The following is a 16,677-nucleotide window of genomic DNA, read 5'->3' on the forward strand; positions in this document are numbered from 1 at the left end:
TAGCGAGGATTACAGGAATTCACCACTGAGCCTAAGTGTTATTTCTATTGATCAACTATCATTGACAAAGAACTCTCTTAATTGGAAGCTAATAATTCTTCAATATGAAAGACTAAATACAAATTTCTCCCTGTTTTCTTCTGAAACCATACTATAGTGACACTTAATGCCAAGTCTTATATCCACAAGGAAAACTGAATAGGAGAGAAGACAATATCAGATTAAGGAGGGTCACAATACCTTAAAGGAAAAAATAAACATTAAGTTAGAGATGTGGGCTTTAGCATTCTCTAAGGGCCAACAGTGAGGGAAACCAATACAGATGCAAGGTACCACATGAGTTCTATGGTGAAGGAAAAAAAAAAAAAATCAGGAAGACTGAATAATCTATAGGAAAATACTTAAATCCTCCAGCTCCATCCCCTGCCCAAGCAACTGTCCTTTCTTATAACAAAGACAGGTTTATGTACCTGAATGAACTGAAACAGAAAGCCATTAGATTTTAAGGCTATAAAACACAAATAAGCATACCTTTCAAAAAAAAAAAACACCTAATAAAATAACAGGAAGACTCAGTGAAAACCTGCATACTAGGAGTGAGCCCAGTGAGAGCAGGACACAACATCTGAGCTGTTCACTGTTATATCCCCATTACCTACAATGGCACCCGGCACAAAGAAGGTAGCTAATAAACATGCAGCAAAAGCTCAGATGATGAGTTATTATAATTTCCAAGAAAGTAGGACATCAAAGAAAATCAACAACAGAAAGCAAGAGAGAAAAATATAAAAAACAAGGAGGTCGATCCAGGAAATTTAATACCTGACCAACAGAAATATCTAGAAAGGAGAAAACAGGGTAGCACAGGGGTCTTATAAAGAAACAAAGTAATAATGTTTCCAAGTTGAAAGTAACACTAAATGCCTAACAAAAAGAGAAAGTGAAAGAAATTTATCATTTCAAAATACCAGGAATAAAGACAAGATTCTAAAACACTCATCTTGATTTAGGTAGAAAGATTACAAAGAATCACAAACAAGAATGGCACTGGACTGACTCCAATGACAAACCTGAAACTAAAAAAAAAAAAAAAAAAAAGATGGAATATTACTTTGTAAATTCTGTAGAAAGTAGCTTTTAACGAAGAAATCTAAGCCTAGCCCAAAGAACAATCAGGTGTAAGGGTGAGGAGGAAATAAAAACATTTTCAGACAGACAAGGTGCTTAAAGCTCACCTCCCACATATTTTCTTTCCCTTCCTACTTCCCACAAAGAGCATATAAAGAATGCATTCCACTAGGAGAAGGGAATATAAAGAAAAGGATGTCTTTGTATCTAAGAATCAGGGGACACCACACTATGAAGGAGTCAGGTGAATTCCAGGAAAAAGCAAAAGGACACTCCACCCCACAACGGCTGTTGGGAAGCAAGAGACCATTCCCAAGAGAAAAAGACAACAGAGGACACAGAAGGAACAGCAACAAAACTGAGCCCTTGGATCTACATGGTCTGTCTGGAAAGACTGGCAATAAATTAATGAGAAGAGATCCAAGGGAAAAAAAAAAAAAGTGTCTTTTTCTAATTACCTAAAAAAAAAAAAAAAAAGGAAAAACAAAGTATGAAAAATTATTGAAAGGCATGAAGTTTCTATCATAAATACTCATGTATTCTAAAAGTGGTAAACAGCTACATCAGGAGGATGTGCAGAGATAATGTATAAGGATTATGTTAAAAAGATTAAACCTTCACAATTCAAAGTCAAAAACCAGTGGTTGATGTTTAAAATTGAGAATTTCTACTAGTAGCCATCCAATTTAGAAGAGGTAAACAGAAAATCAAAACCAATAGCTGGGAAATAAAACAGGTATGGGGGGATGGGGGCAAGAGACTTCTACTTTTCTTATATACTCATAAGACTAATATTTTATAAACTGCAGTCATTATTTTATAAAATCTAAGGTTTTTTTTTAAAAAAAAAGACTTTTCATACAGTAAACCTATGTTAGCCTATTATTTCTTGGCTAATCATGGGATTCTGAATGTTTGAAGAAAAGCATTTAATCTGATAGCAAAAGAGGTTCTATATTTATACAAATTTAGTAAAGGGCTAATTTTGGTTTCAAAAAAATAGCTCTCAAATATCTTTAATCTGAAGTTTAAATAAATCACGCATAAAACCACAGCCTGTCCAATCTGCTTTAGCTCCTTGCTGACAAAAGGAAAATTAGATAATCAGCATATAGTCTAAAATATCAAAAGCACTTATCATTTACTATTATTTACATTAAACTTAACAAAAGCCTCTCCTCTACTTTTTCAAAATCAACCATGTATGCAAATAAACTAAATTAGGGGTTGCCAAACTGGCCTGGGGTAGCCCAAATCCAGCCTGATACTGTTTTTCTAATACTTACCAGACACAAGAAGAGTTTTACACTTATGGGGGGAAATTTATCAAATAATGAATTTTATCAAATGGAATTCAAATTCAGGTGTTTATTTAAAATATATATATATATATATATATATATATATATATATATATATATATATTTTATTAGAACACAGGCTTGCTCGTCAATGCTTACACCCATGGCTGCTTTCTGGTGATAACCAAGTTGAACAATCATATAGAGACTGTGTGTCTGCAAAACCTAAGATGTTTACAGTCTGAATTCTTCCAGAAAAAAAAGCTTATTGACCTGTAGGCTAAATGACTATAATTATGAATTTCATTTGAGTATTGCTTCAAATTATTAAGCCAAATTCATATATACATGTGTGAATATGCTAAGTTCATGAATCAAGGGCTGCTTGAGTAAGGAGCCTTAGAGCCAGGTCTATAGGACTCTTGAAAAGTCCAGTGGAATTTAAAATTTTGCTTAGCATTTGAGGTAAGTGGGAACAGAATCAAATCTAGGATATCCTGACAGTGAGATGGTTGCTCTAAGAGATAAGCATCTGGGGCCAAAGGTTTAACCCTAGCACACCTTTGTTCCTCCGCCACTCTTCGACTATCTGTTATTATTTCATTTTGTTAAAATTCAATAAAACATGCTCTTCAATCTTCAAACATGTCCTCCAAATGTTTAAGAGATCTACTGATATTCACTTACAACTGTGTCAATCCAGCAGGAGGGCATAATGGTTAAGGACTGAGTTTCTGGTGTCAGACTCTGACTGTCGCTCTGGTCTTGCAATTCTCTGAATGTCTCTAAACTTCACTCTTCTTACCTCTAAAGATGACCATAGTACCTACTACACTTCAGGTGAGCATGGTAAGACTGAATGAAGGAAGTCAAGAACTTAAGGTACTATCACAGAATTAAGAGCTCAAGAAATGTTAGCTACACTTTGTTTCATGTTCAAATAGTCCATAAACATTCATTTTCCTTGAAGAGACAGTATTCCCAAACTTCAGTGTACCTAAGAGTACCCCAGGATACTTATTCTTTAATCTGGAGGGATGGAACCTGTACTTTCAAGCTCCCTATGATTTGGATACAGGTAGTCCATGGAATAGAAACAGTGTTCCACAGCAGAGAAACAGTGTTCTTAGATGATGAAACACATAGGAGAAGTTGAGAGACAAACTAAAAACCTTACAATCACAACTTTAAGTGGTTGACTATATCAAAATCATAAGGAGCCAAGTAATACTCATTCCTTAAGCTGTTTTTTCCCTTTACAGTTGTCATTGTTCTTTTACTTAAACCTCTTCTGGGCTCCACAAGTTAACTAATGTTATACACAAAGATTTTTTCCTAGTTTACGAAGGTTAGGACTTCCAGTTACACATCCAACTAAACACTGAAGTAATTCAGTAAGTTCCATACTCAGACCCCAACAGAATCCCAGTTTTCTATCTTAAAATTCAGCCATAAAACTATGTAATGAAGACTGACCCAGTTCACTTATTGGCATATTTGCAAAGAGAAGGAAAAAAAAAATGTGTTTGTATGTTACAATACAAACTAAAACAAGCTAAAAATAGCACAAAACTAGAGCCTACAGTGAGAAACCCTGATGTGTGATCCTGGTGAAGGGAACTGCATGCAATACCTGCACCACAGGGTGAGTTTTTTTTCAACTCAAGTGTCTATTCCAAAACCAGCAACAAAAGCAGAGCTCAGAATGGCAAGAGTTGGAGAATGCAAATGCACATGTTCACAATACCTTGCTCCAGTCTAAAGCACAGGGAACGTCTGGCTGCTTCCATCTCAGGAGTCGGGTTATCTAGGACGTGTCTACACCACTGCAAAGGATTCAGGGATTTCTCTGATGAGGTGAATGTCTTTGAAGAGCCAACGTATAACCTTAAAAAAAGAAATCTACATTATAGGTATGATACAGGTATACAGAGAGTGCCTCTCTTCTGGAGAAAAGAACAGGTATTCAACAGTTTCTATAGGAACACAACTCACATTTGAATACTCCCAATACCAAAACTCATTTTTAACAAGCAAATATCCCCAAATAGAAATGACTCTCTCCAAAGCCTGGTGAGTACTATTTCAAAAATAGATCTAGCAATTTTCCCCTTAACTGTGTTTCACAGAGTAGGAGATCAGGGTTTTGGGTACTGAACAGGCACCATGAGTATTTTACAGTATCATTTTACACATTTAGAAATGAACGTTGTCTAATTCTCCTGAAGCAGAATTGTATGTAAACCTGGGCTAATGGATGTAAACATGACATGGGCCACAAGGCAAACTTTGGTTATGTTTTTAAAAAATAATAAGTCCAAACACAAGTCAGTTAATTCTCTGAACTCTAAATATTTCTGTCACCTCAAATCTACACTAAACTTGATATGTACTACTTCATTAAAACCAAAGAAATACCTTTAAAAGTTTTGGGCAAAATTTATTTTCAGCATCCACATCATTATATAGTAACAGGTAGTATTATTTTTAATACTACCCAGAGGTACTACAAGTTACAATAAAGGTTTTCTCTCATTGACGTAACTATGCTAAGGTAAACTTATATTTTTAGTGATAGGTTAAATAAAAAAGTTTAAATAACCAACAGTTATTCAAAAAAAGAGGAGAAAGTTACTTCCCTGCAATTGCTGGCTCTAGTAATTGACCTTGCTAAACTTAAGTTTATTCTAATTATAAATCTCATAAAAGTAATACTCCCTCAAAGTAACTACAATTCTAATGAGCACATATTCTTGAAATTATGTACTTTAATACTTTTACTTTTACTACTCTGTACAGAACTCCTACCTTTTAGAGTAATTCATAAATTACTGATAGCAGGGGGATATATTATTCTTCAGTAATTTGTAGCTCAGGGATTGGCAAACTCTGTAAAGGCCAGCTCATATGCCCAGCTTTGTGGACGCAATCCGCCTTGTAATTATTCAGCTCTGCCATCCCAGCACAAAAGTATCCTAGACCATATGTAAACTAATAAACATGGCTGAGTCCCTATAAACTTCACTTACAAATAAAGATAAACTTGCCATCATTTTCACATTCTACATTTTTTAAATTTTCTCCATTATTTTAAAATGCAAAAATCTATATTTCCAGCCATTCAAAATAGGCAACAGACTTGATTTCCTCCAAGGACATAGTTTGCTGACAGGTGAAGATTCTAAAATATCTCTCTTTTAATCTAGTAAAGGGTAATTGCAATGTATTATTTTCCTTTTAGTGTGGTCTACAGTCCTACCTCCATTAAGAGTACACAAATTAGTTACAAATTCATATTCCTGCGCTCCACCACAGCCCTACTATGACATAGGTAGGTTATAACTCCTGCTACCCTTCCTCACTAATGAACTCCCAACTTGTCCAGTACTGGGTACCGCACCTTAGTTCGAACAAAAGTCAGTGCAGGCTAGTTGTTCTCAATCTACTTTGATACTTCAAACACAAATCACTGGGCTATACCCTGCACCCAGGTTTCTGATTCAGTAAACCTGGAGTAGAGTCAAAGAATCTGAATAGCTAATAAGCAAGCTAAGCCAATCACAGTAATTCACTGTTGCCCTTTGCCTAGTGACTGGTTCAGGCCCCAGTCCTGGATACAATCCCAGCTAAGAAAATCTGAGGGAAAATCAATTGATATGCTTGTGGGCAAAATTTTCCTTGTTAAATCTATGAAAGGTTTTTGGTAGATTCCTCTGGATTTTTTTAACATGGTTAAGCCATCTGTGAATAAAGCCAGGTTTGCTTTTCTTTCCAATCTCAATGTTTTATCTGTTGTCTGACTTCACTGGATAGAATCTCAGTGCCGAGTAGAAGAAAGCCGATATCCTTACTTTGCCACACTATCTAGTATGCTGATTTTTTCTTTAAATGGGGCCTTTAATCTGACTAAGGACATCTTCTTCTGTTCTGCAATTCATTGGGAATTGTTATTAAGAATGGATGCAAATGTTTTTTTCTTGGCTAAGTACTGAGATTATAATGATTTTTCCATTTTAGTTAATATGGTAAGTTATACTGATGCTTGAAATGTTAAACCAGATATGCCAAATTTAAGAGTGAGAGTCTAAATACCATTCAGGTGTCTCTTCCCCTTAAATCGATCTATAATTAAATCCTAATGAAAATCTAAGCAGGATTTTAATTTTTTTTTTTTTTTTTTTTTATGTAGAAGCTGAACCTAAAATTTACACGAAAGGCAAAAAATTCTAAGATGGTCAAATTGTTTAAAAACAAAGTTGGAAAGCTGTCAGTAATTGAGTCTTATGACCAAGCTACGTAAGTACAGATTAGTATGACAAAGATAAAGAGATCAATGGGGAAAGAATAAAATTCAGAGATAGACATAAATAGAAAACTGAATTTTAACACAGTACCAAGAGAATTCAAAGAAGAAAGGACAGCATTTTGAACAAATGGTGCTGGAACACAATGGATAATGGATGGCCATATACAAAAAAAAAAAAAAGTTTAAAGGAAACTCTGATCCATACTTCACACAACATCCAATTAACTCAAAATAGATGAGTCAAAAATGTAAAATTTGAAACTGTAAAACACTTTTGTTAGAAACCATAGGTGGGCAAACCATATATGGTGGGCTTTGCCAACCAACATTTTTTAGATACAATTCTAACACTGAAAGCATGATCCATAAAAGAAAAAAAAATTATCAATTGGACTTGTAAAAAAATGAAAACTTTGCTTTCTGAAAAACACTAAGAGAATGAAAGACAAATCAAACTGGGAAGAAAAAAATTGCAAATCATGCGTCTGATGAAGAACATGTATGTAGCATATGTAAGAAAATCTGCAAATTCAATAATCAATTTTAATCAAAGGCAAAAGATTTGACTGTGTTTCACCAAAGAAGATCTGTTGGTAGTAAACAGGATATGAAAAGATTCTAATCATTTGAGAAATGCAAATTAAAACCATAATAAGATATTACTACACACCTATTAAAATGGTTAAAATTAAAAAGACTGGCCATAGTAAGTTCTGAGGAACACATGGTACAGCTGAAATTTCTACTGCACACATTCACTCTCTGTTCCAGCCACTTGAGTCATTAGAATTTATTTACCCAAGAGAAATTTAGACTTATACATAAATATGCACAATAATTTTATTACTAACAACCAAAAATTGAAAACAACCCAATACCCACCAAAAGATGGGGTGGATGGGGGCTGCAATTGTGGCTCAGAGGTACAGAGCTCGCCTACCATGCGTGAGGCACTGGGTTCGATCCTCAGCACATAAAAATAAAATAAAGATATTGCATCCACCTATAACTAAAAAATATTAAAAAAAAAAAAAGACATGTGATAAACAAACCATGTTTCTATCCAGGCAACATAATAGCTCCCACACAAAGAAAGAAAAAAAACTACTGACTCATGGAACAAAACTTCTAAAACCAGACTAAAACAAACCCATGAAGAATACATGCTGTATTATTTCACCAATATAAAAATGATAGAAAACACAAACTAGTCTTAGAGTTAAACAGGATTAGGAAGGAAGGAATACAAAGAGCCACAGTCAATTTAAGTGTTGAAGTATGTTCACTATCTTGATCACTGTGAAGGTTTCATGGGTATATTCATAGGACTGTTAAGTTGTACATTTTAAATATGTGCAGTTGGTATACCAAGTATACTTCAGTCAAGCATTTAAAAAATGGTCACAAGGACTGGGAACTGATTCCCATCCCTCAGTATTCTTAAGATGAGAGACTCAGAGCTGCCATCTACCATATGCTCAAAGAGAAAGAAGCAGCAACCACAGTCCTAACAGAAATGAGCCACTAATTAATCAACTGTGTACTTCCTTATCTCTAGACTTAATCAATTTTGCTCCCTATTACCCACACAATGCATGTCTCTGAGCCTCTGCTTATTCTCAAGTTTCACTCTGTTACCACCTGAAACTACTGTCTAAGGCACCACTGCCCATGATCTCCAGCATCCTACAGGATTCCTGTCAATATGTTCTGTTGCAAGGAATCTTCTACCAACCATCTTGCCTCTGTGTTTCAAATATTACAACATTTTTTTTCTGGTTACCCTCTCGATTACTGATAAACCGTACCAGTCAATGAGCTCCACCCACCTGGATCTTTAGATCAACTTCAATACCTCCTTTGGTTATGAATAGACAACCAATGATACCTAATATATGGAATACTCCTATTATATAAAGTGCTTAGGTTAAAAAATAACAAGAAAAAGAACATAGGAGAAAAAAAAACACAAGGGACAAATGAAAATACCAACACAACTATAACTGATATCATCTAAGAGAAAATATTGCATTCATACACACAAATATTTTAAAATAAACAGATTGTTCATTCTTAGAAAATGAAACTAATGTAGCAGAAGCAAAAGTGTCAATAAATGAGTTTGGAATATCAAGTTGAAGAAGGGAGAAAATTCCCAGAGTTAAAGGCAGGTCATGGGATTCCAGAACAAAAGCACCTACAAATGCCCAGTATAAAAAACAGAAAGACCCATAACAAGGTATATCAAGATGTTAGAATACTAGGGATAAACAAAGCTGAAGAAAAAGTTACAAAGCTATTCATATTACAGTGACTTCAATAGCTAGAACACAATAAAAATTACTGCCAAAAAATGCCTTCAAAAGTAAAATGACTGACTTAGATTTTCATACCCAACCCAACTACAAAATTTATGCAAGGGCAGACATTTTCAAATATGCAGAATCTCAAAATATGCTTGTCATCTGTGTCCGCTTTCTCAGAAAGCTATTCAGATTCCAATAGCTTTCATATTTCACTTATTTTAGGTAAAGATAAAGGATTTAAATAAGGAACCCAACATATGCGAGAAACTGAAGAAATTCCCATGACAACAGCACTAGGCACCCAGCCTAGTGAGCAAACACCAAAGATGGAAGAAACATGACTAAGAGTTTCAGAAGGGATACCACTACAAAATAAATTTCTAAAAACACATTTAGGAGATTAACAAACGTGTAGGACCTTACTGATGAATTTTATGGTTCCACTGGAATGTTTGAGAAAATAATTTATGACAAAGAATTTTCAAAAGTAAAGGGGAGAGAGAGGAGACAAAAGAATATGAGAAAATAAATGCAGCATATGTTTAACAGGACTCAACTAGTAACAGGTATTATTGTAATCCAGACATTCTATGATTAAAAGAAAATCTATAAAAGTCTTTATGAGGAGGGGGAAAGGCTAGGGCAGTTAGAGGGAGAAGGAAAGAGAGCTATAGTCTTCATTTTCCATTAATTTCTACAGATGTGTAAGATTTCTTAAAGATAAAGACTTCTGTTCATTTCTAAACAAATAGCAAAAAAATAGGATGAAGTGATACCTGTATGGAAGACTTGGAAGTAGACAGGAACATGGACTGCTGCCTTCTGAAACAAACCTTGCTAAAAGGTGTTTGGCCTTACATACCATGTCATGTATCATTTTGATAAAACTGAAGAAGCATTACACAAATGTATGGCATGAAGACAGAAGTGATCACCAACAGTCAAGTCTCCAAATAATATATCCAGGAAAGCCTACTATTTCTATGACAAGACTAAGAACAGGATTTAAATAAATTTTTTAAAAATGCAGAAAATTAGAGATCCTGTAGCTACCAACTCCTTGAGTAGAATGTATCTCCAAGATTAGAGAAAGCAATGTAAAACCTAGGTAAAGATAAAAGATTTAAATAGGGAATGTAGCTGAAGCATAAGTGTTCTTAAGATGAGAGACTCAGAGCTGCCATCTGTATCTCCTGTATCTTTCCTAAACAATTCTAACCTTCTAAAAGATCACAAAAATCACATTTCTTGTTGTCTTTACCAACAGTAACATTTATAAGATCCTATTTTGCCATTACTAGTGCACAGACCTCCTAGAGACTTACAAATTACTTTTGCAACATCAGTTTCCTTAACGATATTGATGGTGAGTTGAAATCCAGCAATATTTGAAAACTTCAGAACTCTTCACATATTAGAAAACTATCACTTGAAATATCAATGTAATTTTCTTTAACTTTTCTTCAGTAACTTCCAAAGCACATGCCTAGAAAGTGTCAAAAGTGTTATCCTGTTCAAAGAATCCCCTTCTTTTACACACATTTCACATTCTGGACCCCCAACTTGATATATGTGGTGACACTGGGAGATCAAAACTAATGTAAACCTACTTTAATGACAATGAATGTTTCAAATCAAGCATTGCAACTGCCATTAAAAACAAAACAAAACAGAAACCTCAGTTATCCTCCCCCACTCCCAAAATATATTTGGCTCTAAAGTTATCCTTCTGCAAATAATATAAAACCAATAGTACAGGAAGCAAAATATGTATTTGTAGACCTAACACTAAAAAGTGATTCGTGATAATTTTCAACAAACAGTTTTAGGAGCCTTCAATCACCCCAACTTTTATTTTAAGGAAAGCTAAAATATCAGCACTGATGAGTACAACCAGTCTTGTTCACATAAACACATACCGATTCCCTAGCTCCTGATGGAATCAAACTAGGCAGCCACTACAAAAACCTAATACAACTAGCTATTTAAAAGGACACATGATGTCCAAATTTTAGTTGCTGAACTGTTCTACAGAAAATTTTCCCTCCACCCTGACTCATCCCACGGGAAGGATCTAAACTTCTATTTCAGTGCCTCATTACAGGGTTTCAAAGTTACTCACTTAAAATACACATATTCATATTTCCGTCAAGTCCATTTGTTCCTAACATTGTGCATTTTCAATTAGAATTGTCAGAAAGTGAAGCACCCTCTGGTCTTTTCACTAAAAATCAATTATGCAAAAAACAGTTTAGGTGGGCTAATTTAGCTGTGCCATATGTATAGTACAAGGTGTTTAACAGCTTTGATGAAGAACTGGCAATGATTTCAGCCAGCTGTTGGGGTCTTAATGTTACACATGGAAGATGAATATCTCATTCATCAAATTTCCATTAATTTGTATATATCACTATTTTCTCTAGTATAATTAACAACTTTTCTCCTGTTCCTTGAAGTTGGGCAAAATTCCTGCCACATCCCCTTCACAGAAGTCTCAATATTCTGCTAATTGTCACTCCACTAAAGTCTCCTTACAAGGCAGTATTTTATATTAGCTAGCATATTTTCATTTTGGCATTTTCTCAGAGAGAAAAATGTCTTTTTGACTGAGGTGTGAAAGGCTTGACCTCTACTAGGGCACTACACTATCTTCACAGAGCTGGCTTTTTTGTTTTGTTTTGTTTTGTTTTTAACTAATTTCTCCAAATCCACTGTGCTTTTCAACAGTGTAAATGGGTATGTTTCTAACTTTTACCATATCACAACTCAGGACACGTGTAAAACTGAAACATGTTTAATCAACACAAGTTGAGTGCTGCAAGATGCAATGAATTATAACTTTTTATTCCACTCTACTTCATTTTTTTTTTTTTTTTTTAATGCTGGTAAATACACCAAATTGACCTAATGACCCACTAGTAGGTCACAACTTAGTTTGGAGGACAGGGGTGAATATCAATGGTGTAAACACTTGTCAATCTGGTTCCATACTCTGATTTTCAGTCTGAACTCTTTCAGTAACCAGCTGGAAGAGCTCGTGTAAATCGCATCACCTAGCAGCTTCTGTCCCTCAGCATTGAAATAAGGGAGCTGCAATAGGCCATAGTAAGGTCTACCATGTAGCTGACAGCTCACATTGCCACCTCCTAACAATCTGATTTCCTTTGCTTGTATCCAAATATTTCTCATCCTGTGACACTGAGGCAGACACACAGATCTTTAACATATCTTTCATAAAGATTAAAAAATCCATCCAGTCAATCCAGGTCCCATGTATGCATCAAGATTTTAGTCCTTTTAAAAAAGCTTCTTATTTGCTTCTCTCAGAATTTCCCTTTATACATTCTAGCCAACCATCATCTAAAAAGAAGAACTGTTAAATTAGTAGTACAATAACTGAGAAATCACTACAGGAAGACATACACTTTTACTACAGAGTCATAGCAAGTGGACTTAGGAATTAAAGTTCTGGAACTCTTGTCTATTTTTCTGTGACATTTAACTCAAGCAGCACTGTGCTAAGATAAGCAGGTTATATTAAAGCAAAAGTAAACACTTCAAACTCAATCGAGATAAATATTTAAATATGAAAATTTTGTTAAAAAGCTTTTCAAAATGAAGTAGAACATGCATTTCTCCTTAAGTGTGTGTGTGTGTGTGTGTGTGTGTGTATACAGTACTAAGAATTAAGCCCAGGAGTACTCTACATCTGAGCTATATCCCCAGCCCTTTTTATTTTGAGATAAGGTCTTAATAAGTTGCCATGGTAGCCTTCAACTTGCAATCCTCCTGCCTCAGCCTCTCAAGTCCACGTCACTGGGATTATGAGCATGTAGCAGGGCATACACCTTTAAACATTTTTGGAAGATAACTACTGAAAGGTTAAATAATTGTTCAGAAAAAAATGTTAAAAGATATAATTGGTTCTATGACTCACAGTATTCCATGTACACATAATTCTAAAGCCAAATTTTGTCCAAGTAGTCAATAAAAGTATATCATAAGGTTTTATTAGAAAAGACATACTTATTCAATGACGATACATTTGTAAACTCTTTCCTGAAGACATTTTAGCAGTAAGTACTATTCTAAACAAATTATCAAATACCAATGTTTAACTTCATTAGATGATTTCATAAAAAGGCATGAATACTAGATGATACAGCTAATAGTAACTTGTTCCATAATACTATTACTTTAGCAATGATGTAATTGTTATGAACTGGGGCTACTTTTACAAAAATGCACAGATGTTAAATAAAAGATAAGTGTAAAAAATGTGGTATGCATATATTTTTATACTGATTTGGATAATTATCTTTTTATCTTGAAGGATCTACAGAGTGTTAACAGGATTAATTCTGAGGCATGATAGTGGACTGGAGGAAAAAAATGAACTTTTACTTGTGACTTGATACCTACCTCCAGTTTAAAATAGTTTTCAAGTAACAGGGTACTATATATCCTCTCTAGTTGTTTCTTAATATGCAGAGGATTTGTTTTTTTAATTGCCATCTGCAAACATATCAGGGAATCCAATTGATTGGATTGAGACCACTGGATAAACTGAAATATGTACAAATTTGCAGTAATAAAGGAACTTTACAGTGCTTTGCAAGAATTAACAGAGGTTTAAACTTTAAAAATTAAACCCCATTGATTACTTTTTCATCAATACACCAAAATGTTGCAATGCAAAAATCACTTAATGTTTAAAATAGTGTGATGAAATCTTAAATTTTTTAAGCCCATCCCAATACATTAATTATCCCATCCTTTTCTACCTGTGATCTATTCCTGTTGGTTTTGAGGAAGATAATCTATAAATAGTGTACCATGACTATAGAAACATTTGTAAAGCATCAAAGAATTTATTCACCTACTACTTGAAATTCATAGAACCCACTTTAATTTATATTTGTCTCAAACCATCTAAAGAATGTTAACCCCACTAGTTTTTTTAAAAGTTATTACAATGCTATTTGAACAATAAATAAATAAAAGCCTAGATATAATATTCTAAACTAAATATGGTTTAAATTACTAATCAAATACTCTTACTAAATGTAATTTTAGAAACATGATAATATTTTTAAAGTATGTGATTATTCTCCTATATCGCCACCAAAAATACAAACAGGCTTCTTTCACTGTCTATGTATACTATCATCAAAAAAGACAAAGTAGGGACTAAATTATTCAAATAATTTAAAAGTGGGATAAGGGATTACAGCCATTATTGAAAACCTAAGAACCATCAAGAGACCATTTTCTAGTGCCATAATCAAACAATTAGTATAAATAAAGTCTGGGCATTATAGCAACAAAAATAAAGTGCAGATTCTAAAAAATGGCTTAAAAGTTCCAAGAAGTGTTGTTTCATTTTTACAACTTAAGCTATCTGCAGAGCTGCCAAAAAGTATTAAGGAGAATGATGAACATGCTGATTATAGCTCTAGATGTTTTAATCCTTGAATCAAACCCATTAGCTAATGTATTTTACAGTGCTTTGTCACATGAAAGTGTAAATGAAAAGGAACACTGGTTCCCAAGAGAAAAATCACAAGGTTCTCTATCTCCAGTTTTCTTTTTGTACAATTATGCAACAGGAACACAAAGTAAGGAAAATCCAGTTTGGAGAAATATGAATGGTGCCAGATAAAAGGACCACAATTCTTCTTCATGACACTGCTACACAGAGGAGATCTCTATTTACTTCCTGGCATGAACCCAAGCTCCACCTTATCCCACTATATGTCTAGTGGTCAAGGAAAGCATACAGAACCAAGAAAAAGATATGAAGTGATTGAATGACTCAATTTGTGAACGAGCATCAGGAAAAACACCTAATAATGGAATTTCATAACTTCCTCCTCCAAAAATTACTAGGTCACGGAAAGTAAACACACTAACCAAATTCCAACTGAATAAATGTTGCCTGTCTCAAGTTTTCCGATAACCAACTATAAAAATTTCCAAAAATAAGAAAAGGAAGTTTCTCTAATAGCAACCTTTTTCTATCTACAGTTTAATTCTTAAAGTTCCTTGGTTCCTAGGTAAAAAGTGTCTTCAACCTGTTCACTCTGTTCCCAAAAAAGCCTTCATTGTTGACACCATTCCTGATGGAAAAGCCAGTGACATCAGCAGATTTAAAAAGCAAGTCAGTCTAAGAAAAAAAAAAATCATCATCAATGAAAATGCAGCGAAAGAGGGCACAGTCTGCACAACTTAACTGCAAGAACGAATCTCTAGGAAGAGATCCATCACTAGGCGGCTTCGGATGCCACGAGGGACAGTAAGCAAATCCTGTCCAGCATTCTTTTGGAAGGAAATAAGAGTAACAGTCGCAGACACAAGCCAACTCCTACCCACTCCCACCTGTCTAGCAGCCATCCCCCACTATACACACACTAGAATGGGGCGGCAAGATGACAGGGATTTTGCTGTTAACCCTAACGAGGAGCTTGGGACTCAATACTCAGCAAAAACCAGAACACAGGCAGATGGAGGAGACCAGTTCATCCCCCGATGGACCAATCTGAGATATCAGAAAACAGGTTTCTGCCTTCGTGAAAAGCTTCATAGCCCAGCTTGACACCTGCTAGGTCACTCGGCCCGCGGACTGCAGAGAAGGAGGTGTTATTGGTATCCGCCAGGTCCCCCCCCCTCCTCCCACGCCCCCTTCCGCTCAGTTTCCGGGACCTCCGAGGCCCGGGTCTTGGGGAATAGAGCCCAGGTGGTCAGTACCAGGTGTAGTCGTCCTCGTCCCGCCAAGCTGCTATGCTCTCCAGGTCTAGCGGCTCCACCTCGTCCAGCAGGGTGGGGGGCGGCGAGGGCGGCACGGAGGCTTCCCCCGGTGGCGTCCCCGCGCCCCCTGGCTCTGAGCTGCCGCCACCCGGGCCAAAGAAGCCCGCCGCCGGCTTGAAGTAGACGAAGGGCGCCTCCGAAGGCTGTGCCAGGCTGCAGAGCAGGGAGGGCGCAGGGCTGGGTAGGCAGTAGGTTCCCGGGAACGCAGGGCTGGAGCCGCCGCCACTGCTGGCGCCCCCGGCGCCCAGCGCCAGCCCAAGCCCTAGACCCCCCGGGGCAGTGGTGGAGGTCGCAGCGGCCGGGGGGCTCCGTGGACCCAACGGGCTGCAGGCCCCGGCTGGGGGCGGCGCGGAGGGCGGCGGCGGCGGTAGCAGCAGCAGGTGCGGGGCGGCGGCCGCAGTGGCCGCCCGGCTACGCAGCTGCTCGTTCTGCTTCTCCAGTTTGCGCACCAGCTCCTGCAGCTTCTTCACCTCCAGCTCCGCGTTCACCACCGGCCCCGAGCCTGCTCCGGAGCCGCCCCCCGCCGAGGCGCATTTCACCTGCTCCGCCATCATCGTGGGCCCGGAGGGCGCCGCGGCCGCCGCGGGTGCGTGCTGCCGCGCCGACTCCGGAGGCTGCGAGGAGACTACGGCTCCTGTGCCGCTGCCCCAAGCCGGGGAGCCGAGCACGCTGGGACTGAGAACCACCCGGCAGTTCGCATCAGCACCAGGGCCCTGACTCGGGCCGAGGCTGCCGCCGCCGAGCTATTCTGCACATGCTCAGTGCGTCCTTCCAGTCCCTTGGGCGCCGCGGCGGCTCCGGGTTTTAGCCGCGGCCCCGAGGCGGGGCG

General features: G+C 37.0%; 1 protein-coding gene across 4 annotated transcripts in view; it reads right to left on the reverse strand.

Annotated features, from left to right (window-relative positions):
* Slain1 (SLAIN motif family member 1) overlaps window positions 1-16,402 on the reverse strand; it is a 53,773-nt gene extending 37,371 nt beyond the window's left edge. For 2 of the 4 annotated variants that reach the window (XM_076872502.1, XM_076872500.1), the window contains exons 1-3: window positions 16,110-16,402; window positions 15,789-16,058; window positions 4,177-4,316 (exon numbers count right to left, since the gene is read on the reverse strand). In XM_076872502.1, the coding sequence (XP_076728617.1) occupies window positions 4,177-4,316; window positions 15,789-16,058; window positions 16,110-16,402 (703 nt within the window). Of the gene's footprint in view, window positions 1-4,176; window positions 4,317-15,788 lie in introns of all 4 variants that reach the window. The other 2 variants (XM_076872501.1, XM_076872499.1) reach the window with 1 other exon arrangement.
* Between the last annotated feature and the right edge of the window lie 275 nt (window positions 16,403-16,677).

The sequence above is a fragment of the Callospermophilus lateralis genome, chromosome 12, assembly GCF_048772815.1.
Source record: "Callospermophilus lateralis isolate mCalLat2 chromosome 12, mCalLat2.hap1, whole genome shotgun sequence".
Lineage (NCBI taxonomy): Eukaryota > Metazoa > Chordata > Mammalia > Rodentia > Sciuridae > Callospermophilus > Callospermophilus lateralis.